The 25,884-nt window shown below is 37.3% G+C and overlaps 1 protein-coding gene across 5 annotated transcripts in view; it reads right to left on the reverse strand.

The window, feature by feature from the left end:
* IQCH (IQ motif containing H) overlaps positions 1 to 25,884 on the reverse strand; it is a 200,001-nt gene that overhangs the window by 95,992 nt on the left and 78,125 nt on the right. For 4 of the 5 annotated variants that reach the window (XM_041740511.1, XM_041740529.1, XM_041740525.1 and 1 more), the window contains 4 exons: positions 19,001 to 19,080; positions 16,960 to 16,998; positions 3,544 to 4,095; positions 2,779 to 2,845 (listed from right to left, as the gene is read on the reverse strand). In XM_041740511.1, the coding sequence (XP_041596445.1) occupies positions 2,779 to 2,845; positions 3,544 to 4,095; positions 16,960 to 16,998; positions 19,001 to 19,080 (738 nt within the window). Of the gene's footprint in view, positions 1 to 2,778; positions 2,846 to 3,543; positions 4,096 to 16,959; positions 16,999 to 19,000; positions 19,081 to 25,884 lie in introns of those variants that run through there. The other variant, XM_041740534.1, reaches the window with a different exon arrangement.

Below are 25,884 nucleotides of genomic sequence, written 5' to 3' on the forward strand. Positions count from 1 at the left end.
CATAGACTTGAAAATACATGGTAAATATTTTGTGGTCAAAGCATAACTGAAAACATTACTGTGGTCCTTTACATCATCATCATTTGGAGAATGCAATTATTCTTGTGTGCAGAAAACTGCATAAACAAATAACCAGATGCCTATCACTGCAATATATTGTACAGTTATCAGCTACTAATCTTTCATTTTTAGAATTCAAACAAGTTAGTGCAGCCCTAATTGGTTAGCAACATGGTATAATTATTTCTAGGGCTAATTCTACACCAAATTGATTGCAAATGTCCTATAGAAAAAGAGAACAAGGCTGTAATTTGTATTAAATGCCTACCTGAACTTTACATGCCTACCAACTGATTTTGATTAGTGAATCCCTCTCAACTCTAAAAACAAAATTACTACATTAAATAGATTTGGAGAAAAACAGTGTTTAGAGAAAACTGTGTTTAGAGAAAAAACAGGCTTTGCTTTTATCTACTCTTGTTTTCATGAATTATGTAGGCAAGTCTCTGGTGCAGGATACAAAGTAGCCATGTTATGACTAGCTAAAATCTTCAAGAATTCACAGGTAAAGTGGTGCATGAAAAAAAAAAATACCATAATCATTTTTTAAAGAAAGGCATGGTTTGAGAATTATGTCTGTGGAATAAGTACAAGGTGACAGGTTAACATTATTTAAACTTAAATATTCACAGGTCATTTTATAAAACCTAAAGCATAGGTTATGGAAACAAATACTATTTGATTAGAGCCCAAGTATTATTCTCTTGTAAAAATGTGTAATTGGGCTTTTTAAATACTCAGTTGAGAAAAATATATGTGCTTAGTCTTATCTCTTGGATGATACATGATTAGCAGTTTTTCTTTAAAATGGGTTATTATGTTGTTAACAAAAATTACTACAATAGGGAAGACTTTCAGATTTATTATGTGTTTATTTAAACTGAGAATATGTATTTTAGAAGAAAACTGGTTTTAATATCAAATCTAAAATAATGCAATTCTAGTTTCTGAAGTAGTTATTTTTCTCTTTAATTTATATCTGGCAAAGCCTTTTGGAATTTTAAAACATTTTCATTTAAAATTATTTTTTATTCCCCAGTTTAGATTACTGCCCATTATTTTACCTCTTTGGACAAAGACTCTTCTCTATCAGACTTCGCTGCACTGCTGATTGCCCTGGGGCTTTGAAGGGTCACAGGTGGAGGAAAGGAGTTTGTGGAAATTATGCCTGAAAATACCTTTGTGCTGTCAACATTGCAAAGTGGGGGTCTTGTTCTATTTCTCGTTTTGAATAAAATAGAGAGCACAAAACAAAATTTCCCACATAAGTACCAGGTCAGGTCCACAATTAGTTGCAGAAGCAAAAGGCTCTTGCACCTTATTCCAAGGACTGGAGTCTGTTAATTGTGTCTGTAATTAGCCTCTCTGGTTGTAATCAATTACAAGTGCAATTTCTGAGTGTGAACTAATTTTGTGTGCAAAACTAGTCCCACCAAAACAAAAGTCCAGGTTGGAATGAAATTCAGATCTGTCTTACCTCACTTACAATCTAAGAATTTCTTCTGTGGAGCCATAAAAAGACCCAAACTGTAAAACTGTGATGTATTTTCTTAACTTTTCTGTAAGCACTCTAGATTCTAGGAAAGTTTGCATTACTTTATTACTACTAATATTTGACTAATTAAAAAGATAATTATTTTATATAATAATTTTAATGGATTTTTTCTTTTCATATGACTGTTTAAATGTGTTATGTTCTATACTATGCATAAATATACAAATACGTACACTCACACAGGGGCACAAATAAATTGCAATCTAGAGTTCTATTACAATAGATCACTTAATGCATTGCTCTACTTAAAAGGCCTTAACAAAGAGCCAATATGTAATATGAAGATTTGATGAGGTTTGCTGTTTGTCAAAACTACTGAGTCAGCTTGGGAAATTTGGCCTCACCAAGGACATTTTTAACACATTAGGTAGATTAAAAAAGTAAAACAGAACAAAACAAATAAGCAAGCAAACAATCCCACACATTTTGACAGCAGCTCATGTTTTAAAGGAACTTCCAGTGCAGATTTCTGAAATTCCCAATGTCATTTTGGCATACCTATTTTACCACTGTGTTGCAGACAACAGCTTTTAAGTTCCCCAATTCATAAATGTAATTAAATAATTACATTAGTGCTAATTAACATGAAACTGCAGATTATTTAAGCGCAAAAAACACTATTCAACTTCTTAATTATTCTTGTTCACACAGCATTTCCTTTTGCTCAGGCGCCCTAGGTGCAAATAAAGCATCCCATCTGCTCGTAATTAGAACTAAATAATTTCAGAGAATGTAGCTTATCATTTTGACTGCACATTTGATTAAAAACAGTGTACAAGCAATATCCTGGCTTATTGGTGTAACAGCAACAACACACGCAAGCCTGTGTTCTTCTATCATTAAAGAAGATCGAAAACATTATCTGTTATTTCAGGGGGAAAAAATACAACTTTTTAGTTCATTTCATACAGATGAAAGCGAATTACAGCAAATCACCTCTCCACTGAATAGCAGCCCCCACATAATGACTTTATTTGCTTAATCCCCAAATTAAACGCCGTTTCGAGCGAGGGCCCTGTGTTATTACTCTCATCATGTCGAGAACATTTTCCTGCCGAGACCAATTTGAATAAAACAAGGGGCCTTCCTTGAACTCAATCAAGGAGCCATAATGTGGTGGGTAATAGAGGTTGCTGATAGATTTGCAGGCAAAAGTGTTATACCTAATGATGGGATATGGATAATAGTCCTCCTGGAGGTCCTGATGCGATTCCAGTTGGCTGCCAGATGCTAAAAATCAAGAAGAGCATTGATCAGTGACAGGAAGCTGTAGTGGATTCATCTAGTCAAACTTCAGCTGTTTTTCCACTGTACAGTTAAGCCAGGCATAAATTATATTAATTGATTTAATTACATACTTAAAACATCTTCCCCAATTAATTTAATTAGGTGGCTACATGATGCTACTGGCAGGGGAAGATTAGAGGCAGCTCACTTAATTAACAGAATATGAATGAAAAAAAGAGAAAGCAAACATAAATGAAATTGTGAGCACTAATTAAAAGGCTGTCTGCAAACTTAAATACTTTCTGACAAAGTGGTGACAGCAATGTAGACAAGAGAGGATTTTTTTTCTTAGCAAATTAAAGTGCCAGAAGGTATATATAAGGAGAAAAGGTAGTGCAGATAAAACATTGATTTTCTGACAGAACTACCATAGTCAAAGTGAAGGTACTTCTTTTCTATAGAAAAAATTGCAATAGATTTCACAGGTGCAAAAGCCAGATTCCTGATTAGGGCTAAAATATGATGTACAAACACATGTAGGGTTTGTGCATCATACACGGAGAAGAGTGGAAGGCAAGAGAGGCTGGCTAGGAGGGTAGTGGAGAGAGAAAGGGAAGATAAAGAGACAACTTACTGCAATCGCTCAAGCAAGAAATGTTTAGAAAAAGAGGTCTGCCTTAACAGCTGGCAGCCTTGTGTACCTTGGCTCGAATACGGAAATTCTCCAGGTGTCTCTCACGTGATTCCTTCAGGATCTTCTTCACTCGGGTCTTGTGGCAATGTAAGAGCCATGCAATGGCAATCACACCTGATGCCCACTTCTGCTGGCGATAAATGAGGAAGAGTTTTCTTGCTTTGAAGCACTTCCATGTGGCTTGGATCTTGTTGGCAGCCTCTGACCTTCCATCTTGGCCCTTGTACCTTTGCCCCGGAATATTTAACATCATCTGGATGTGAATTGGGTTCTCTAACAGTGAGAGGAAGTCATATCTGGTAAGTCTATGCTTCAGCTCAAACTCTGGAAGGAAGGCTACCAAATTGTTCCCTTTTATTTTAACTTCTGGTATTGCATAGTCCCTGAGAAACTTCTCTACGTGTTCCAACAGAGAAAAAATGCTTCCCCAAGATAACTGAAAATGTTCTTTGAATGCTAAGAAGTCCGTGGATGTCTTATCTATGACACCATTATAAATAAAAAAGTCATAATCCCATGGTGATTTCACAGCTGTCAAAGGTGTTGTGACTTTCATGATCTGTGAAAGGAAAGTGTCACAAGAGATGAAATAGGATTGTGGTCTTTTAAATGAGTGGTCAAGACACTATCACATTGTCATTTATTACCCATTTCTGGGAAAATGTGGATCCTAGTTTTGACTTACATACACGTCATAACTGGAAAATCTGGCTAGTATATATCATGAAATTCATCACCAGAAGTGTATCTTAGAGGTCACTCGAAGCTATTATCATTTTTATAAAAGTGTTATAAAATTGCTCAAGGAAAGTGATCATATAAAAGTTGTGCATTTAGTTTACTCTGATATGGTCAGCCGAACCCATAATCTCTGTGATCTACATTTTAAATATGCATGAATGGAAGCATGTCACTGCCTTCTCATTCATTCATAAATTATCCACCAGTCCTGAAAAACAGGGTGAAATATTTCTTTGCAGTCTGTACAGTAACATCAAATATACTCATCAAAGCTGTCCCATCTATTCTGACTTTCTAACAGGCCATCAGTTTCTAGCATTTTTAGTTCTTCTGCCACCTTCTGTTAATATCCAGGAGCGATTTGTACAAGGAGCATTATCTTGTGTGTGATCACCCTTGCCACTTACTCTAGGCTTCATTTGACATATGTTCTTTTATTCTTAAATCTGGTATCTTCTTAGAGGACATAAGTGGAGTTGTGCCCGGGTAGAGAGAATCTGAAATCTCACAACAACACTAAAGAAGCATTGTCTTTTTCATTTGCTTCTGTCCATATTGATTGAAATTTTAAGACATGTAAACATACTACATTTATTTTTAAATGCCAAGAAGGTTCTCTAAGAATGGGATGATGGGCAGTTTTCTCCCTTATACTTTTCTGCATGAAAAAAAATGGGATAAATGTGATTTAAAAATAAAATCAGAAGAGGTTTGGGTGACAACAGCAGTATATGTCACACATATCCCTTAAAAAAAGAGAGAGAAACGGAAATTGTGTTGTCTGTGTCCAGTGTGAAATCACTACATTTCGCCATTGAAACCTGTTGCACTACTACAATAGATACTCTGCCTCATAGTCTAGATGTTCCTAATGGCCTGGGGACCTGGAGGGGCCGGGAGGATGTGACAGGAGGGCATAGATATTTCATATCCTGCCTTCTCATCTGTAAGCCAGGTATCCAACTTACTGTGTGGATTGCTTCTTGCTTAGGGATTTAAGGAACAGATTGTCTTCAATATGCCAGCGTTTACAGGCATATAAGCCCATCTTTACCAAATTGTAGGGTTATGCTACTTTCTGAATTTTGAAGAATTTTTGGAGGACTCAAAAAAAAAAAAAAGACCCAAGTAATTCATCAATAACTATGGTGCCACAGCACTATATTGAGTATTACTATTAGATTTCTCATGCTTTGTCTTTACTAATCAAGTATTAATCATAAAAAATTCAAGGCAGAGAGCTATGTAAAAGAAAAGTAAGCTGAGAGATGATTTATTATTAAATGACATTAAGCAAACACAATATTTTTAAAATAAAGAAAACCTTCAAATTCTTTTTCTTTTCTCAGGTTCTAGGCAGTGAAATAGTTAGACTGTCATCTCAAGTAAAAATGCTGAAAAGCAAACATTAGTCCGGGGCGGCGGGGGGGGATTTCCTTTAGAGGCAGACTTAAACAGCAGTGAGCTTTTGTATACTTTTAACTCAAGAGTGTTATAGGCATAGGAATGATGGAAAAAGCCTTCTTGCCAAGACTCTAGCCCTTTCTGATCTTCTCAAGGTACCAAAAGAGGATACAAACTGTTTGGTGGATGAAGACCAATTCCTTCCTCATGGATGGGCAAGAGAGAGCTGGAGAAATAATGCCTCCTGTAGCAGACATCAGTGCAGGCAGGAGGAGCCACAACTCCTAGTGGAAGACAAGTGGCACATGTTCCAACAGAAATGGCCTGTGGCTACATTTCTGCCTTCCTCCAAGAATGGAGTCTGATGATGGGAAGGTTAGAATTCAGAGTAGAATGACCAGGCTTCATGAGTGAGAAACAGACACGTACAGTCATCACAGATGGACATGTATGCAACTGGCTGGTCCTGCCAGTCATGTGTTTGATCCTGTTGCCAAGAGCTTGAGACTTTTATAAGAAGCGCAGCTCTGGACGAGAGGTTTGCTGGGGAATCAGGTTTTCTTGGAAATATGGTTTTGAAGTTCCTTATCCTTACAGAGACTCATATGAAAATGGAGCAACCTTGGGAGAAGATTTTGAAAGAAGAGGATTCTTTTTTTTTTTTTTTTAATTTATGATAGAGAGAGAGAGAGAGGCAGAGACACAGGCAGAGGGAGAAGCAGGCTCCATGCACCAGGAGCCCCACGTGGGACTCTATCCCGGGTCTCCAGGATCGCGCCCTGGGCCAAAGGCAGGCGCCAAACCACTGCGCCACCCAGGGATCCCAAAAGAAGAGGATTCTTAAGTCTCTCTCAGGCAGTGCTTTCCAAAGGCATAGGCCTAGGGTGTCTATGTAAAGCAGCAAATGCCTTTAAGACCTTTGGAAAGAAGAGCACTGGTATAGGAATGGGGTTCCAGAGTTTGACAGTGGCTGTTTTAGAACAAAGGGATTATACCTCCCTACCTTCTTGGATGATATTCCAGTAAAGACCTGTTCTCAAAGGAAACACACTCTTGGACATCAAATAGACCACTCAGGCACAGGGAAGCTATGGGTTTGGAGTCAGCTAAAGCATAACTGTAGTACATCTGTCACAGAGAATGCCACACTTGGGAGCACTTCACACTTAGAGCTGGAAAAGACATGTCTCTCAAGAGAAAGCCTTCCCAAATTAAAGCAGTGCATCAGCATTGTAGGATCCATTGAGCAGGTAAAGACAAAGCTGCTTCACAGCCTGCTAGGAATAAGAGCCCTGATTAAAGGTCATGCCGTGCTTCAGATTTTGGTTCCTTCTGTTATTCTTCCTTTACTATTTATCTCCATGAACTTGTCTACAATTATTTGCTGCCTGCCTTTTTTCCCTCCTCCTACCTTCCTTCTTTCAATTCCTTCCTTCTATTCTTTCCTTCCTATCTCCCTTCCACATTTTTTTTTTTAAGATATGCTGTCCTCCCAATGTGATGTTACTGACCCAATAGCAACATAGTTTTCCTTCTAGTGGGGATGGCTCTCTGTCCTGCTATCCACATTCTCCCCTGGTCCTTCCTGAGACCCTGGCCACAGCTTTGCCAGAGCCCAAACCTGTGGCCATGGCCTAATTATTAACATCCTGCTCTAACTAACCAAATCAACTAGCTGAGAAATGCTCTACGTCATTTGCAAAGTGTTACTACTAATTAGGTAATTTTGAGCATTTCTGGAGCAGTTATTTAGGAAAAATTCTAAATTTAAAACAAAACAAAAAAACAGGAAGGCAGGATGATGATTACATATGTCAATAAAGTCACAGGTGTGAAACAAAAATGATAGGCCCAGTATTACCTCCTAAACTTTGGAAATAACTGCCATAAAGAAAAACTCTGGGAACGAGGGTATGTGTGTATTTCTAAGTTGAATGTCTTTATGAGAAATGTTCTTCTCACACATGTCGATAGCATGTGGATGTAGTATTAGACCATAGCTGAGGATCCCTAAATTAGATATAACCAAGATATCCTGGTGGCAAATCAGCAAGTATTTGGGATAATTCAACATGGGTATCATTTTTAGAGAAGGATTTGCCTAGAAAGACAGACTAAATTGCTTTTGAATCCATAAGCTGATGTTCACTTTCTCAAATACTCAAACATACCTGTTAGTAACTAGCTTTGGCAATTCTGTTGTGTGAAAAAGAATAAATTCCTCTTGATCATTATGGCTCTGAGTGCTTAGATTTAGAGTATGAGAGAAATGACCCTCAGAGATGGAATGTTCGTTACTCCCTGAAAGCCAGGGATGTCACTTGTCTGGTGTGCTCTTTAATATTTATCAAGGGTCTGAAATGTGTTAAGTTTTAAATAGAAAATATATAATTACGTCGGATGGCTAGCATTATTTGAAAGTTATAAACAATATTCAGAGAGAGAGCAGCTGACTAAAGGAGAATTTAGGGATTCAGCAGAATTATGGTACTGAATTTAGAGCATGGCAGATCTTGAAGGTCACTGGCCTTGCCTTTTTTTTCCAACAGGCTACTATGGGCTTAGGGAAATGAGCCTTGGCCCTGAAGTCTGACTAACCTGAGTTCAAGTCCAGGCTCTGCCATTGTCTGCTACGTACTCTTGGACAAGTTATCAACTCCTATGGATTGAAATTTTGTGTCCCCACAACATTCATATGTTGAAGCCAGGTCCTTGATGTGATGGTATTTGGAGGTAGGACCCTTGAGAAGTAGGTCACAAGACTGGAGGCTTCCTGATGAGATTAGTGCCCTTATAAGAAGAGACACAAGACAGATGATCTCTCTATCATGTGAAGATACAGCAAGAAGGTAGCTGCTTGCACACCAGGAAAAGGGCCCTCACCAGAACCCAACCATCCTGGCATCCTGATCTTGCACTTCCAGCCTCCAGTACCATGAGAAATAAATGTGTTTATGCCACCCAGCCTATAGTATTTTGCTATGGGTGTCTAAGCTAAGATAACATCCTCTCTAAACTTAAATGTTTCTCATTTCTAAAAATGAGGAATCCCTGCAGAATTGCTGTGAAGATCGTAACACGTGTAAGGAACCTTTCACAGTACATGTGATTATCCAGTCCATGTGATTTTTAAAGAAAGATTTTATTTATTTATTCATGAAAGACACACAGAGAGAGGCAGAGGCATAGGAAGAGGGAGAAGCAGGCTCCCTGCAAGGAGCCAGATGTGGACTCAATCCCGGACCCCAGGATCATGCCCTGAGCCAAAGGCAAACGCTCAACCTCTGAGCCACCCGGGCGTCCCAGTCCATGTGATTATCACCATAGATAGGAAACAGAGAGGTTAAGTGATTTACCCAAGATCACATAGCTGGCTGCCCCATGGATACCTATACCATCCATGCCTACAGCTCTAACTGTCCAGAACTCCCTACATGGCCTCTTACCAAGCTGTGCTCTGCTCATTCAACCTTCTTTTTACCACCTCCTACATCAGAGCCAACCTGGCCCTGACCTGCTGTTTCTTTCTTATTTGGAAAGCAGTCTGTTAAACTAACCCCTATGAACATGCTAATGAACCATGGCATGGTAGGAAGGTGATGGATTTGAAGTGAGAAGACTTAGGATCTAGGCTATTACCACCTTACTACATGGCTTTAGGAAGTCACTTCTCCCATGTGGTATTAGTTTCCATTAGGGGATCATTCAGGGTACTTCTGATTTTGACACCCTGTGTGTCTATGATTAAAGTGTTACCCCTTATTAAATGATATGTGTTGTTTAATAAACTTCTGGAGCTATGAGAACCATCAAATCGAAGGCAAACATATCCAAACATCACCTCATCTACCATGAAAAAGACCTGGGGACTTCCCCTCCCCCTTTTCTCTTTTTTAAATAGGAAGCTTTTTCTAGAAACTTATACATCGGAGTAGAGGAATAGCTGTTTATACCAACTACATGTAAAGATGTTCATGGGTAGAGAAACCCAAAGAGTGATATTCCAGTATTTCAGGGTATACAAATCAACAAAATAGTTCTCAGTTCATAGGACATAGAAACTGCATTTAAGCCATAAGCAGCAATTAGAAGTGAGGATCAGAATCTCTAAGCTTTATAAAGAGGATAAAAGGCAAAAATAGAGAACTCACTGAGCAGAGACCTATAAAGAAAGAGAATTGTGTGAAGGCCACTCAGATCAACAGCAATTTTCAAGGGATAATTTCTGCAATTGCTTTGAAAGGTATCTTTATTCAAATGAGTCTTCCTGAATTCTGAGCACTTTCTGAGTAGGAAAAAAAATCCCCCCTCCCTGATGTATTCTTCTGGAACAAAAACAATCATTGGATCAAATTCTGGTTGAAGATCAAACAGAACAAAATCTGGAAGGTTTTTTTTTTTTTTTTTTTTTTTTTTTTTTTAAGAGATGGGATATATTTTCAGCCAGATGTGAAACTTCCTTTTCTAGAGACCTATCTCATTTTACTGCTGCATTGGTTTTATCTTTTCTCCTACCTTTATAATATTTTCTGAGGGAATGCGACATAGTGAAGGACCACTTGGGACAATTATGAATTATGGGTGGAATTTGCCTGGGATAGGCACAGGGTACCCAGAAGGTAGGGAGTGAAAAGAAGCCTGGATTCCTAGATTTCTGAGAAAAGACACATCATCATTTTCTCCATGGATAAAGAAAGAAAAGTGAGCCTCCAAAAGGATCTCTGTTATCACCAAAGTAAAGCTTGACTTTACAGTTTTCCTGAGGAAAATGTGTGAATAACAAGTCTGTTGATCCCAGATGGCTAAGAAATACTTGCAAAATTCTTAAAACACTCCACCTTGTCACCTTCTCTAAACCTACATATGGATTCTGTTTTATTTTAATTCATAGCACCTATTACTGTCTGACTCTTATATTAAATATCTGCCTTCCTCACTAGAATATAAGTCCCAAGAGGCCAAACACTTGGTTTGTTTTGTTCACTGCTACATCTTCAAAGTCTTGTATACTACTTGGTACAAGGTTAAAGGTCAATGAAGATTAGTTAAATGAATAAATGAATGAAGCTCATAGCCACTTGGGCTGGGTTTACAGCACAAAACTGTTCTATAGTCATACAAGTTATTTGCAAACTCATACCTTGAGTTTTGAAGCACTAATAGACTACTGAAAATGTCTATCCCTTGACTAAGGAATTCTGCTAGGAAGTAGCTTAAATACAAAGATTTGTGTACAAATACGAAAGATGTTCATGGTAGTTTTATTTGCAACAGGAAATAATTTAATTTATCAATAATTAGAATAGTTATTAATAATCTGATATTTATAATTTAATATCAAACAATAGGATAATAGCCATTAAAAATGTTTTCTGAAGACTTTTAAGTCATATATATAAAGGCTTATGATAAATTGTTAGGAGAAAAGAGATGGATCACAGTTGAATATACTGTATGAAAACAACAGAGGACCATGCCAAAGTTTAAATAATGCCAAAGGGATATGGTATTATACGACTTTTTTTTTTCATATTTAGGCATTTTTTCCCCTCTTTTCTGAACCTTCCAAATTTTCTATGAAGGATCAGGTCATAGTTTGATGAATAAAAAAGATAAAGTAAAAAAATCAAGATTATTTTGTGGCTTATTGATAACCTTTTTTCCTATAAGTAAAATTGTTAGTCCCAGGCAATAGAAGTAGATACTTAGATGCCATGAAGAGAAATAAAGACAATTTTATAAGTATTTTTTTCTCAATTACTTCTTACAAGACAAAATATTGCTTTGCATATAAAGCTGTATGATTTTAATTCACTTTGAAAGTTCATGTCATGCAATAGGTGAGGGTGGAAGTTGCTAGTGAATTAGAAAAAACAAATGGTTTTAAAGGATGCCACAGGTTTTGTTTCTGTTTTTGAATTTTCTTTTTCCTTTTCTTCCATTAAGAAGGTAAATTAAGTGAGGTTTAAGGAGGGAAAGTGAATGTAAAAGGAAAGAGCAGTCCTAGACTTCCTTCTGAATCTCATCTTGTATCTTCAGGTTGTAGAACTCCAATTCTTGCCAAAGTGCCACCTGCCCTCTCTATGACCCTTTAAAACAAGACAAAAAAGGAGACTGCATTGTGCTGGGCACAAACCCCATCGGGGAGGCACTGTGTGCTCTTCAAGAAGTATGCTGATTTGGAAAAATGTCTATTCATGTCCTCTGCCCATTTTTAAATTGGATTATTTGCAGTTTTTTGATGTTGAGTTTTTTAAGTTCTTTATATATTTTGCATACTAACCCCTTATTGGATATGTAATTCACAATTTTTTTCTCCCATTCAGTAGGTTGCCTTTCTGTTTTGTTGATGGTTTTCTTTGATGTGCAAAAGCTTTTTATTTTTTTCTTTTATTTTTTAAAAAGATTTTATTTATCTCTTCATGAGAGACACAGAGAAAGAGGCAGAGACACAGGCAGAGGGAGAAGCAGGCTCCATGCAGGAAGCCCAATGTGGGACTGGATCCCGGGACTCCAAGATCACACCCTGAGCCAAAAGAAGGTGCTTAATCGATGAGCCACCCAGGTGTCCCAAGCTTTTTATTTTTTTTGTAGTCACAGTAGTTTAATTTTGTTTTTGTTTCCCTTGCTAGAGGAGACAGATCTAGAAAAATTTTTCTATAGCCAGTGTCAAAGAAATTACTGCCTATGTTTTCTTCTAGAAGACATACAGATGGCCCACAGACACATGAAACAATGTTCAACATCACTGACCATCAGGGAAATGCAAATAAGAACCACAATGAGATATCACATCACACCTGTCAGAATGGCTTAAATCAACACCACAAGAAATAGCAAGGTTGGTGAGGATGTGGAGAAAAAGGAACCCTCTTGCATTGCTGGTGAGAATGCAGACTATTGCAGCCACAATGGAAAACCATATGGAATTTCCGCAAAAAATTAAAAAATATAATTACTATATGATCCAGTAATTCCACTACTGGGTATTTACCCAAAGAAAACAAAGACACAACTTAAAAATATGTTCCCCTGTATTGATAGCAACATTATTTACAATAGTCAAGGTAAGGAAGCAGCCCAAGTGTCCATCCATAGATGAATGGATATAGAAAGATGTTCCGTGTGTGTGTGTGTGTGTGTGTGTGTGTGTGTAATGGAATATTACTCGACCATAAAAAAGAATGAGATCTTGCCATTTGCAATAATGTGTACAGATCTAAAGAGTATAATGCTAAGTGAAATAAGTCAGAGAAAGATCAATACCATATTTCATTTGTATGTAGAATTTAAGAAACAGAACAAATGAACAAAGAAAAAAGAGACAAACCAAAAAAACAGACTTTTAGATACAGAGAACAAACTTGCAGTTTCCAGAGGGGAGGTTTGGGGAGGTTGGGTGAAATAGGTGAAGGGGATTAAGGATACACTTGTGATGAGCATTTGTGATGAGTGCACATTATTGAATCGTTATATTGTAGGCTCTGTGTTAATTATACTTCAATAAAAATTTAAAAAGAAGTGGGATTATTCCCTTGAGTAGATGGGTCACGTTGAAACTAAATGCTGCTGCTAGATACTTCCTGGTAAGGTTTTCAAAGTATGTATTTTCAGACTTGGAACACTTTGCTCAGAAACAATACAATCTAATGGTAAAGATAGACACAATTAACATAGCTGCTGTGGGTGTGAGGGGTCTAGAGCCCTGCCTACTGGGAACTTTGGCTTTTTTCCTTTTCTTGGGGGTCTTGGGGTGAGCATTGTAGGGACTATGGAAATTTTCTAAAAAAAACCCAAGCTGGTCTAATCCCCGCATTATACAGATTGGGGAAATGAGATTGTACAAGGGCAGTATCACTGTCATATATATTACCTGATTAAAATAGTTCAACTAGGGGTGCCTGGGTATCTCAGTGGTTGAGTGTCAACCTTTGGCTCAGGTCATCATCCCAGGGTCCTGAGACTGAATCCTGCGTCAGGCTGCCCACAGGGAGCCTACTTCTCACTCTACCTATGTCTCTGTTTCTCTCTCTGTGTCTCTCATGAATAAATAAATAACATCTTAAAAAAAATAGTTCAACGGACTCACCTGTAAAATAATCACAATTTTTAACATAAGGATTGAGAGTATACACTGGGGAAATATTAAAGAAAGTAACAATATAACAATGACTAAGAAAAGCAAGACCTCAAAATTGATATTAAAAGGTTATCACCCAAACCTATTCTTCCTGTACCAAAGTAGATTTTACAGCAGAGATATGTCTTACAAAGTAGAATTTTGTTTTTTTCTTCTTTAATTTGGAAAAAGTTTTGAAAATGCAGAAAAGTATAGAGAATCATATAAAAAAGCTACCATGAAAAAAAAAAAAAAAAAAAAAAAAAAAAAGCTACCATGGGCACATGTTAATATTTTGTCTTCTTTGCTTGCTCTCTATATATTATATATATATATTTTTTAATTTTTATTTATTTATGATAGTCACAGAGAGAGAGAGAGAGGCAGAGATACAGGCAGAGGGAGAAGCAGGCTCCATGCACCGGGATCCTGACGTGGGATTCGATCCCGGGTCTCCAGGATCGCGCCCTGGGCCAAAGGCAGGCGCCAAACCGCTGCACCACCCAGGGATCCCTATATATATTATACATACAAATGTATATTACATGTTTATATATATATATATATTTGTCTATGGCTCATAAATGTAAGAAAGCAAACAATAAAAGTCCAGTAGTTTAAATCAGGGGACTCTACATAAGGATGAATTAGATAACATTAGATAATACAGGATATATATAATGTATATATGATATATATATATGAAGCAAGGAAGACAAAAAATATATTTAAATCTTTTACATTTAAAAATAATACTATATTTTATGTGTTTATATAAAAATTAGATGTATTTAAAATATTTGTATATTTATATATATTTTGAAATTAAAAAAAAAACCAGCACATAAGGTACAACTGAAATCCTCTCTTTTTAGCTCATTCTTTTCCCTCTCCAATTTCCAGAAGCAAACACACTCATGAATTTAACCTGGACCCTTACATCCAATAAATGTTTGCTTGTTTTACCCACAAGAGATTTTTTTTTATTTTTGAAATATTAATTGAAATTAAGTGGATATTGACATAGTTGTTAACATGCCTGACTTGAGATAATAAAAAGATGTATTTGCTGAGAGAGGCAATTTCAGCAACCTTAAGCATTTGAACTAAAGCCCTGGAAATAAAGGCCTCAGATTTCTTGCCATAATTACAAAGTCTGCCCCTGCTTATTATGTTATTCCTTGGATCCTTGTGCAAAGCCTGACTGACTCAACTTTATCCTTTCACTTCTTGAGTCTTGGTTACTTGGTTAATGATCTAGAAGACAGGAAGGGCTCCTGAAAGAGCCAATGAAAGCAGACGTGACAACAGAGGTGACAAACACTGTCCTGAGAGTGAAGGAAGCAAATGAAAAATGACCAGAAATGGGTTCTCTGCATACATGATGCCGGGGAGAGAAAATGTTAGATTACAGTAGGAAAGCAGAGATAGGGAAATCTTTTAGAAAGATTTCCACCAAAAATGATGGAAAGTTTAAAATATCTCTAAGGCTTTAGGACTCTGGCAGCCACATAGCCCAGTTCTGTATGCTGGCTCTGTCACTTACTAGGTGGATGACCTTAACTTCTCCATATTTGGGTCCTTCCAGGAAAATGGGAATAATAATAGTACCTACTACAGATAGATGTTGTCAAATGAAGTGAGCCAATCCATGGACCAGAGTAAGCACATGATATGCATAAGTGCTAGTCGTAGTCGTAGTGGTTGTGGTTGTGGTTGTGGTTGTGGTAGTTATAATCATAGCAGTAGTAACATTTGGAAAACTAGTGCATGTAGAAGAGTTCATAACCTTGTGTGTAGGAGGGTAGACTCTGGAGCCTCGTTCTTTCACCTGGATCCTCCATACCCTTTTACCAACTATGTGGGGTTGGGGACAATGACACTACAGAGGTTCTAGGGCTGCTGTGAACATTCAGTGGGTGGGGAAGATGCTTAGCGCCATGTTCTAAGAACATGCTCAATCAATGTCCACCACCATAAATATTCCAGATACATCATACCTAGTGTTCTTAAACCACATCCTATTTTTAAAGTGTAGGAGCCAGCTCACAATTTCCTCATAGCAAGAAGTCAAGGGAAGCTGGAGGGAAGGTTCTGATTTCATTGATTAGTGTATCCAGGACTGATTGGTCTAGGTTTGGAAGGACTGTATGCAGTCATCGCTGTAAACACAGCTCTGTCCTGTCACAGCTCTGCAGAAATACGAGACCTAAAAGGTGGGCTCTTTTTCCTTAAAAACGGGAGGCTAAGCTCCCTCTGAAATTCCTTATGATAAGATCCCCAAAGGAAGGGAGGCCTAGAAGGGAGGCCTAAAAATAAGCCAGTGAATTCTGTTAACAGGTGCTTTATAATGCCAAAGCACTTCCACACACATTGACAGCACAAACATAACAAACCTATGAGAAAGGAGTTATTATCCCCATTTGTCAGAGGAGGAAGTGAGGCACTGAGAATTTAAGTGACTTGCTAAAAATTCCTCTATTAGTAAGAGAAGAATCCAGCTCTTTCCTGCTTCAAGTTTAGAACTTTTATTACTCACTCATGGCCCAGGGGAATGTTCCTTACTGGCATGTACTTGTGTTTGTGGGAATTATTTCATTCTCCCAATGTTTTGGTTACCTTATTGGTTTTAGGTAGCTTAATTCTAAATCCTATACCCTTACTAATCACCTCATATATGCAGTGTGTGTGCATGTGCACGTGTGTATGAATGCACACATACACACCCATGTACACATGCCAGCACATGCAGGGGGACAAGGGAATTTTTTTCACATTTTATTTATTTATTATTTTTTCATTTTATTTATTTTTAAGTTGATTTTTAAAAGATGAGAATCATAGACTGAGGGTGAAGACCATTGTGATTCAGCCACATTTCGAGTATGCTAAATCACTTTTCTGGATTGAAGCCTGAGAAGTAATTCAGTCCTAACTGAACGGGTGGGGGTTGGGGAGGGGAGGTTTTTCACTTTAAATAAACCTTTATTTATTTTTTTTCTAAATACATGATCTAATTTCTTTTATAAAAGAAGAGCAAAAGAACTTTTGTTGCAGTCTCCAGCTGTCAACCCGCCTCCCATACTTTTGCCCTGCAGCCAAAGGAAGGGACATCAGGTGACAAACCCCAAATTTCAACTAGTCACACAAATTACAGACCTTCCTATCATGATGTCCTCTTGACCTTTTGCCTTTCCCCTACAATGAAGAATGAGACACAGTTGAAATCAAAATGACTCTCGTGGGCAATTTTACAAAACAAATAGAAGCACAGAGCCTCCCTCCGCCTCCTTCCCCTGGCTCCCCCCGCTGGGCCAGCCTGTTCCCTCTTTCTATGCAAGCAGGAGCTAATAATTAGAAAGACCTTTCCCACCCCAGACAATGCTGTGTTGCTTGCCAAGAGCCCTGTTTGATTGGAAGAGAGAGTTTGACAAAGTAAATATTTACAAAAACAACTACAGTCAGATGCCAAGTCCTGCTTCTAGGGGACCCTTAAAGAAGTATTTCCAAGAAAGGGTTTCTCCATGTGGCACCACACCGCCCGGTGGTGGATACGGATCCAAGGTCTGCTCTGGCTCTGTCAGTGTTTCTGTTAGCCTTTTAATTTCCATGCTAGGATGCTCTTCACAGAGTGTATGAATAATTACATTTACCACTGAAGAGTCAATTCAGAAATATACCAGTTTGGGACCACAGGAAAGAGTCTTTAAATATTACTGCTCCAGCAGTAGGGGAAAGCTTTGTGAAGTCAACAGAGAGGAAATTAAAGGCAGGACTAATTAGCACTCCGAAAAGTGTCATTATCAAAACAATTTTTTTTTCTTCTGAGAAAGGTCGATTACTGCACAAAACCTCGTCATGTCTGTATTACCTGTAGATCTGTTGTCTAACACTGTGAGGCTTGAGAGCTCAAACATGGTGAGAATCAAAACAGGTGCCCCTGCCTATTCCCATTATGCACATTAGCCCGTGGCCTTCGCACAGCCTGTGAAACAGCTGAATTTGAAGCAATCGTGGTGCAGGCCAAACACTAGCCTGAAGGCCTGTCTGTCTAGGGATTTGGCCATTTACATTGATTTTTTTTTTTTTTACCCACATTTTTCATGAAACACAAATATTTGCCATGGCAACTGGGGAGTCACATGACACGCTGCTACATAAACAGCTTGGAAATCTCTTAAGGGGACACAGCCCACCAGCGCTGCAAATACGGGAAAGGCATCTTAAGGAAGATTTGGACATTAAGATGAAGGTCTGGGAAGAGCAGGTAACAGTCTACTATGTGGAGACAGTACGATTCATTTCTTCTCTGCCACTCTTGCATTTCTCTTCCTTGCCTTTTTTTTTTAAATGGGAGCAGCTGTAAATATGACCACATAGGGTAAGCCCAGAAAAAGACACTGCCAGCTGTCTCCTTTTTGTAGTGAAAAGTTTCAATTATCACAACTCTGTGGCTCATAAACATAAGAAAGCAAGCTTCAAAAGTCCAGCACCTATAAACCCAGAAAATCTCCATGAGGATTAATTATATTGAACCATGAGGTCCTAATGTTAGAGAATACAGAATTTCTTCCCTTTCCTCATTAGGACATCTGTGCAAAACTGGAGCGCTTGCTTTTATTCTATGCTTAAAGACAAATGAAGTAGAGTAAAACCTCATAAGACCATACCCTACGCAACAGGGATATGGATATAAAGCAAGAGCTATTGTATTCCGGATTCCTGGACTCTTGACCAGCTAGGGGTACAGATTGGCACATTTAGTTAATCTTACAACGTAACATGTGGCATGATTGAATTTTTTAATACTTTGTGGACAATGCCGTGGTATGTACTTGTACAGCAATCCCCCTTTAAAATCAAATGCATCCCAGCAACCAAAATAGTATTTATTTCTATGTGAATGGTACAATTCTATAATATGTGTATATTACCAAACATCTCACTGAGAATATTGGAAATAACAATTTGCTTGTTAATTAGAAGCATGAGGGGCACCTGAGTGGCTCAGTCAGTTAAGTGCCTTTGGCTCAGGTTATGATCTCGGAGTCCTAGGATTGAGCCCCCCATTAGGCTTCCTACTCAGCGTGGGAGCCTGCTTCTCCCTTTGCCCCTGTCCCCTCACACTTGTGTTCTCTCTCTCTCTCTCCCCCACATAAATAAATTAAAAATCTTTTTTTTAAAAAAGAAGCATGAATACCTGTGATCTTCGTTTCTTGGGAGATAACTTCGTTGCTTCCACTGGAATCAGCTGTGGTTTCTGAGGTATAGTGAAAGGGGCTGTGGATGGAGGTGGTGCAACGTTACCTCTTCCAGAAAAAGGCTGAGTCACTGGGTGGATGCTACTGGGTTTGCCACTTGAAAGTCAGGTGGCTCTGTCACTGTTCACTATAGTCTGGCCTGTATCAATTCAATGAAACATTTGTGATCGTTGACTTCAAAAGCAAAGCAAGAAGAATGAGAGGACAACTGTTCCATTAGAGTATAAGGTCAGCTCCTTTTGTGCACACTGCCCAGTTGAAAAGGCACATTTTAAAACCAGGCATATTAGAAAGTAATATTTGTCACATAAAAATGTTTTGTGGGGCACCTGGTGGCTCAGTTGGTTAAGCCTCTGCCTTCTGCTCAGGTCATGATCTCAGGGTCCTGGGATTGAGCCCTGTGTTGAGCATCACGCTCAGCGGGGAGTCTGCTTGTCCCTTTCCCTCTGCCCCTCCCCCTATCTCTGCCCCCCAAATAAATAAATAAAATCTTTAAAAAATGTTTTGCTATAAGATTTCTTCAAGGAGCCATTTTCCCAAGTTCATTTAATAGGGAAGTTGATATAACTATATATGATGGACTATTGTACTGTGTGGCCACTAAAAAAGACAATTCTGAAGAATTTAAATGCCTTGGGGGAAATAATACAAGTGAAAAGAGAGTAAATATCATTTTTGAAATTAAATCTTGAAGCAACAACGTTTAGAGATCTGGTCCATAGGTGGGTAGGCCTACCTGCTACTTGGGAGAGAAATCACATCTCTCCTGTTGCCTGGCAGCAAATCCATCAGCCTTTTACAAATAGTTCAAGTCTGACATTCTCAGGAGAGAAAAATCCTTACACTATTCCTTCCAAGAAAGAAAATTAAAAATAATTTATGTATATAATTAATTGAGTCAAAGGAGTGAGGCTTCTTCAACTCCCTTAGTCCAAATCTCTTTCTGTCTATTTTAGAACAACAATCTGGCCATTTGTAAGAATGGGCAAATACTGATCACATCAGTATTTATTTAAATATATATATTTGTATATATATTTATATATATACAAATACAGCACATCAGTACACAATTTGGAATCCCTCCTTGAGTTCTGGGCTCTTTCACATTGCCTCAAGTTGGCTGTAAGCAATCTCTTCAGCCATCTCTTAAAAAGTAGCAGGAATTCTAGAGTCTAATCACTAAAATTCATCTCCATAGAAGACATTTGTTGGTTGCCTCTGACCAACTTGGTTTGACCTGGGTTTTCAGTTTTCTTGGCTTCCAGGGAGCCTCCCTGACTGTGAAACTGCCCATCACCATCCCTGAGCCTGGCATTTGGCTATACATTGCGGGCGTTGAGATAATCCATCTTAAGCCTACAAGTGTTGCCTTGACCTCTATGCTCTCCTGCCCTGTTATTCCTATTGTCTGCAGGCTCAGTATACTTTTGGTTAAATTATCAGGTTCCTACAAAGAAGTGAGATTTATGGTTAGGTTTTCATGTTGAAACAAAACAGCAGCTGCCAAGTTTTTAAATAGGCATAATTTAAAAAAGAATTTCAGTAAATTTTTAATGAAATCTGGTAGATAAAGATCTAAAATATTTGTAATTTCAGGGATCCCTGGGTGGCGCAGAGGTTTGGCGCCTGCCTTTGGCCCGGGGCGCGATCCTGGAGACCCGGGATCGAATCCTACATCAGGCTCCCGGTGCATGGAGCCTGCTTCTCCCTCTGACTCTGTCTCTGCCTCTCTCTCTCTCTCTCTATGACTATCATAAATAAATAAATAAATAAAAATAAAATATTTGTAATTTCATATGAGTGATCCACAGTTAATTGTATATCTAAAAATTTTATAAAGTTTTTCTTGGTTACCTGCAGAAATTCTGTTACTGAATTATAACTGCATGTAGCCTTAAATTTTAAGGGACACATGAATTTGAAGAATGTATCTATGTCTTCACCAAAATTGCATCATAAGATACTGCCTATAATTTGCTACTCAGTTTTCCTTCTGGAAAAATCTGTATGATGAGCTTTGCCAGAGTTAATGTCCAGGGAAAAAGATCTTGTCTTTCTGGATAAACCTGTATGCTTCTATGGTAGTTACTGATATGTACCTGCCCAATAGTCCTCCTTTCTTGCTAATTTTAGAACCTAATTTTTCCCCCAATATGCCCAGCTCCTAAGGATACCAGATTTAGAAAAAAAAATCTTTTAGAGGACACACAGTTAAATTTTAATTTTAGATATACAACAAATGTTTTAGAGTGAGTATGGCCCAAATAGTAAATATATTTAATATCCAACAAAGAATTTTCATGAACGGGTTGTACCAGGCATAACTTACAATACTAAGAATTTAGTATATATCCCAAATCCTAACCCTAACCCTAATCCTATCCCTAGATATTGACTTTCCCAGACTTATAGCTCACAGTAGCCACATGACTGGTGAGCTGTAAGGGGAAGTCCATCCAGGGGCTTCTGGGAAGAGACTGGTACCACTTTTTCCCCCCTTCCTGCACTGAATATGTACATTAAGACCCAAATCTGCAGGAGGCGTTATAGCCATGAAGTGGCAAGCATGAGGCTGAAATCAAACATCCAAAGAAGATAAAGCAGAAAGAGAGCTATTCCGATTCTTTTGATGAGTACCACCGGCCCTACACTGCCTACATCCTGATTTCTTACATGTGAAACAAATGAACTCCTCATTGTTTAAGCCACTGGTGGTTAGGTTTTCTGATATTTGCAGTCCCATATGTTCCTGGCTGATGCCCCTTTCTCCCCCACCGCCTTGTCTCCATTCCATTCTTTGTCTTATTGTGTGTACCAGAGCCTCAAGGACGGTGGCAGCTGTGGTCACTCTGGAACCATCTCTGCTTTTCATGGAAAGATAGAATGCTTCCCAAGTTTGCCTAGTAAGAATATTGTTGGCTCTGGGGTTTTCGTTGAAGGCAGTCATCAGGGTCAGAAAATCCTCTCATACTTCCAATCTGCTCAGAGGTCTTGTTTGATTTTTCTAATGTTGACTTTTCCTCACATTCTTCCTTATCACAATGAAGGTTAAAAAGCTAACTTTTATTTAGAATATCTGCCTCTGTGTTCCTGAGATCGAACTTTTTTTTTTTTTTTTTTGGCACTATCCTCATCCAGTTTTGATACCAAAGTAATAGCTTCATAAAATCACTTGGCAAGCTTTTCTTTTTCTATGGAATGGTTTAGGCAAGGATCACCGATCTTTTAAGTTGGTAAAAGTTGTCTATCAAAGGCCTGAGGCCCTTTTTCCTCTGGTATATTTTTGTGTACGTATATGTGCGCACACATCCACATGTGTTGTTTAAGACAGAGATATATTTTTGACCACCAATTCAAATAATCTAATGGTATTGTTTTCTTTAAGTTTTATACTTTTCTTGAGTTAATTTTGGCAATTATCCTCCTTTCGTTAAAAAAATACATATTGGCATAGACCTATCATACTATTTCTAAAAAATTCTATGTATCTTTTTTCATTTTAATATTATTTGTGCCCTCTCTATTTTTAAATTTCAGTTTTATTGAGGTATAACTGACACATAATTGACATATAAAAACTATAATATATTTAGACTGTACATTGCGGGTGTTGATATATGTATGTAGAGTGGAAGGATTCCCTCCCATCTAGTTAATTAACACATCCATCATCTCACTTATCTTTTTTTTAAATTAATGGAACATTTAAGTTCTACTCTCTTAGCAAGTGTCAATTATGCAATATATCATTATCAACTCTAGTCACCATTAGATCTTCAGACATTATTCATTTTATAGCTGAAAGTTCATACCCTTTTTACCAACCTCTACCAACCTCTCAGTCCTTGGCAATCATTTTTCTACTGTTCCTGTAAATTTGACTTTTTAAAAAATTCCACATATGAGTGATACCATGCAGCATTTAGTCTTTCTCTGACTGGCTTATTTCACTCAGCATAACACCCTCCAGATTCATCCATGTTGTTGCAAATGGCAGGATTTCCTTCTTTTTAAAAGATGAACACTATATATATATATATATATATATATATATATATATACACACACACACATATATATAAATATACATATTTATATATATTTGTGTTATATATGTGTGTGTGTATATATCACATTTCCTTTTTCCATTCATCCATCTACAGACATGTAAATAGTGTCCATACTTAGCTATTATGAATAGTGCTGCAGTGAACATGGGAGTACAGATATCTCTTGAGGTAATGATTTTGTTTCCTTTATACCCCAAAGTGGGATTGCTGATCAGATGGTAGTTCTATTTTTAATTTCTGGAGAAACTTCCATACTATTTCCCCTAGTAGCTTTACTAGTTTACATTTTCACCAACAGTACACAATGATTCCCTTTTCTCCACCACCTGCTAGCCTTTGTTCTCTTGTCTTTTCGATGATAGCCCTTCTGACAGGTGTGAGGCGATAGCTCATTGTGGTTGTGATTTGCATTTCCCTGATGATTAGTGATGTTGAGCACCTTTGCATGTCCCTGTTGGCCCTTTGTTCATCTTCTTTGTAAAAATGTCTGTTCAGGTCCTTTTCTGATTTTTAAATTGGGTTATTTGGGTTTTTTTGTTTGTTTTGCTCTTTTGTTTTGTTTTGTTTTTGGGCTATTGAGTTGTATGAGTTTCTTAATATATTTTGTATATTAACCCTTTATTGGATTTGTGGGTTGCAAATGTTTTATCCCATTCCAAAAGCTAACTTTTTATTCTGTTGGTGGTTTCTTTTGCCATGCAGAAGCATTTTAGTTTGATGTAGGCTCCTTTTTAATTTTGGCTTTTGTTGCCTTTGCTTTTGGTTTCAAATTCAAAAAATCATTGAGCTTATCCCTGTGCTTTCTTCTAGGAGTTTTATGGTTTCAGGAATTATGTTGAGGTCTTTAATCCATTTTGAATTAATTTTTGTGTATGATACAAGATCGTGGTCCAGTTTCATTCTTTTTACCATTGCTGTCCAGTTTTCCCAATACCATTTACTGATGAAATTATCCTTTTCCCATTATATTTTCTTGGATCCTTTGTTGAAACAGTAATTAATTGACCATAAAAACATAGTTTTATTTCTGGATTCTCTATTCTGTTCTATTGATCTATGTATCTGTTTTTAATGCCACTACCATTCTGTTTTGATTATCAAAGCTTTGTAATATAGTTTGGAATCAAGAAATGTGATATCTCCAGTTTTCTTCTTTTTCAAGATTGTTTTCCCTAGTTAGGGTTTTTTGTGGTTCCACATAAATATTAGGATTGTTTCTTCTATTTTTATTTAAAAAATGCCATTGGAATTTAATAGGGGTTGCACCAAGTCTATAGTTTGCTTTGAGTGGTATGGCCTTTTAACAAAATTAGTTCTTCTAATTCATGAACATGGAATATGTTTCCATTTATTTGTGTCTTCTTCAGTTTCCTTCATCAGTGTTTTATAGTTTTCAGTATATAGGTCTTTCATTTGCTTGGTTAAACTTATTCCTAAATATTTTACTTATGCTATTGTAAAGATTATTTTTTTAATTTCTCTTTCTGACATTTCCATTTTAGTGTATAGAAATGCAATTAATTTTTGTGTTGATTTTGTATCCTACAGCTTTACTGAGTTCATTTATTACTTCTAAGCACTTTTTGGTGGTGTCCTTAAGGTTTTCTATACAGAATATGTCGTTTGCAGAGATAATTTTACTTCTTCCTTTCTGTTTTTTATTTATTTTTCTTGCCTTATTGCTCTGGCTAGGGCTTCTAGAACTATGTTGAATAAAAGTGACAAGACTGGACATCCTTGTCTTGTTCCTGATCTTAGAGAAAAAACTTCTAGCTTTTTGTCATTGAGTATAATGTTAGCTTTTATTATGTTGAAGTGAATTTCTTCTATATACAATTTATTGAGAGTTTTTCTTGTGAAAGGATACTGAATTTTGTCAAATGCTTTTTCTGTATCCATCGAGATGATCATATGATTTTTATCCTTCATTTTTTAATGTGATATATTATCTTTATTGATTTACATATGTTGAATCATCCTTGTATCCAGGAATAAATCTTACTTGATCATGGTGTATGGTTCTTTAAATGTGTTGTAAAATGAGTTTGCTAATATTTTATTAATGATTTTTTGAATCTTTGTTTATCAGGAATGTTGGCCTGTAATTTTCTTTTCTTGTCTGCTTTGGTCTGAGGATAATGCTGGCCTTACAAAATGAGTCTGGAAATGCCCCTATTCTATTTGTTTTTAAGGAATTTGAGAAGGATTGGCAATTTTTTTTCTTTAAATGCTTGATAGAATTCACCAGTGAAGCCTTTCTTTATGGGGAAGTTTTTGATTATTCATTCAATCTCCTTACTAGTAATTGGTCTCTTCAGATTTTCTATTTCTTCATGATTCAAACTTTGTAAGTTTATGTTTCTAGAAATCTATCCATTTCTTCTAAGCTATCTAAATCTCGGTATATAATTGTTCATAGTAATTTGTCTTTTTTTATTTTATTTATTTATTTATTTATTTATTTTTTAATTTGTCTTTTTTTAAAAGACTATTTATTTGAGAGACAGAGACAGCGAGCATGAGTAGGGGGAGGGGCAAAAGGAGAGGGAAGGGGAGGAGCAGACTCCCCACTGAGTACAGAGCTGGGTATGGGGCTGGAACCCAGGACCCTGAGATCAGGACCTAGGCCGAACTCAGATACTTAACCAACCGAGCCACATAGGCACCCCCACTCATAGTGATTTCTTATGATCCTTAGTATTTCTGCATTATCATCACTTGTAATGTCTCCACTTTCATTTCTGATTTTA

This window comes from Vulpes lagopus, chromosome 2 (genome assembly GCF_018345385.1).
Source record: "Vulpes lagopus strain Blue_001 chromosome 2, ASM1834538v1, whole genome shotgun sequence".
Classification (NCBI taxonomy): Eukaryota; Metazoa; Chordata; class Mammalia; order Carnivora; family Canidae; genus Vulpes; species Vulpes lagopus.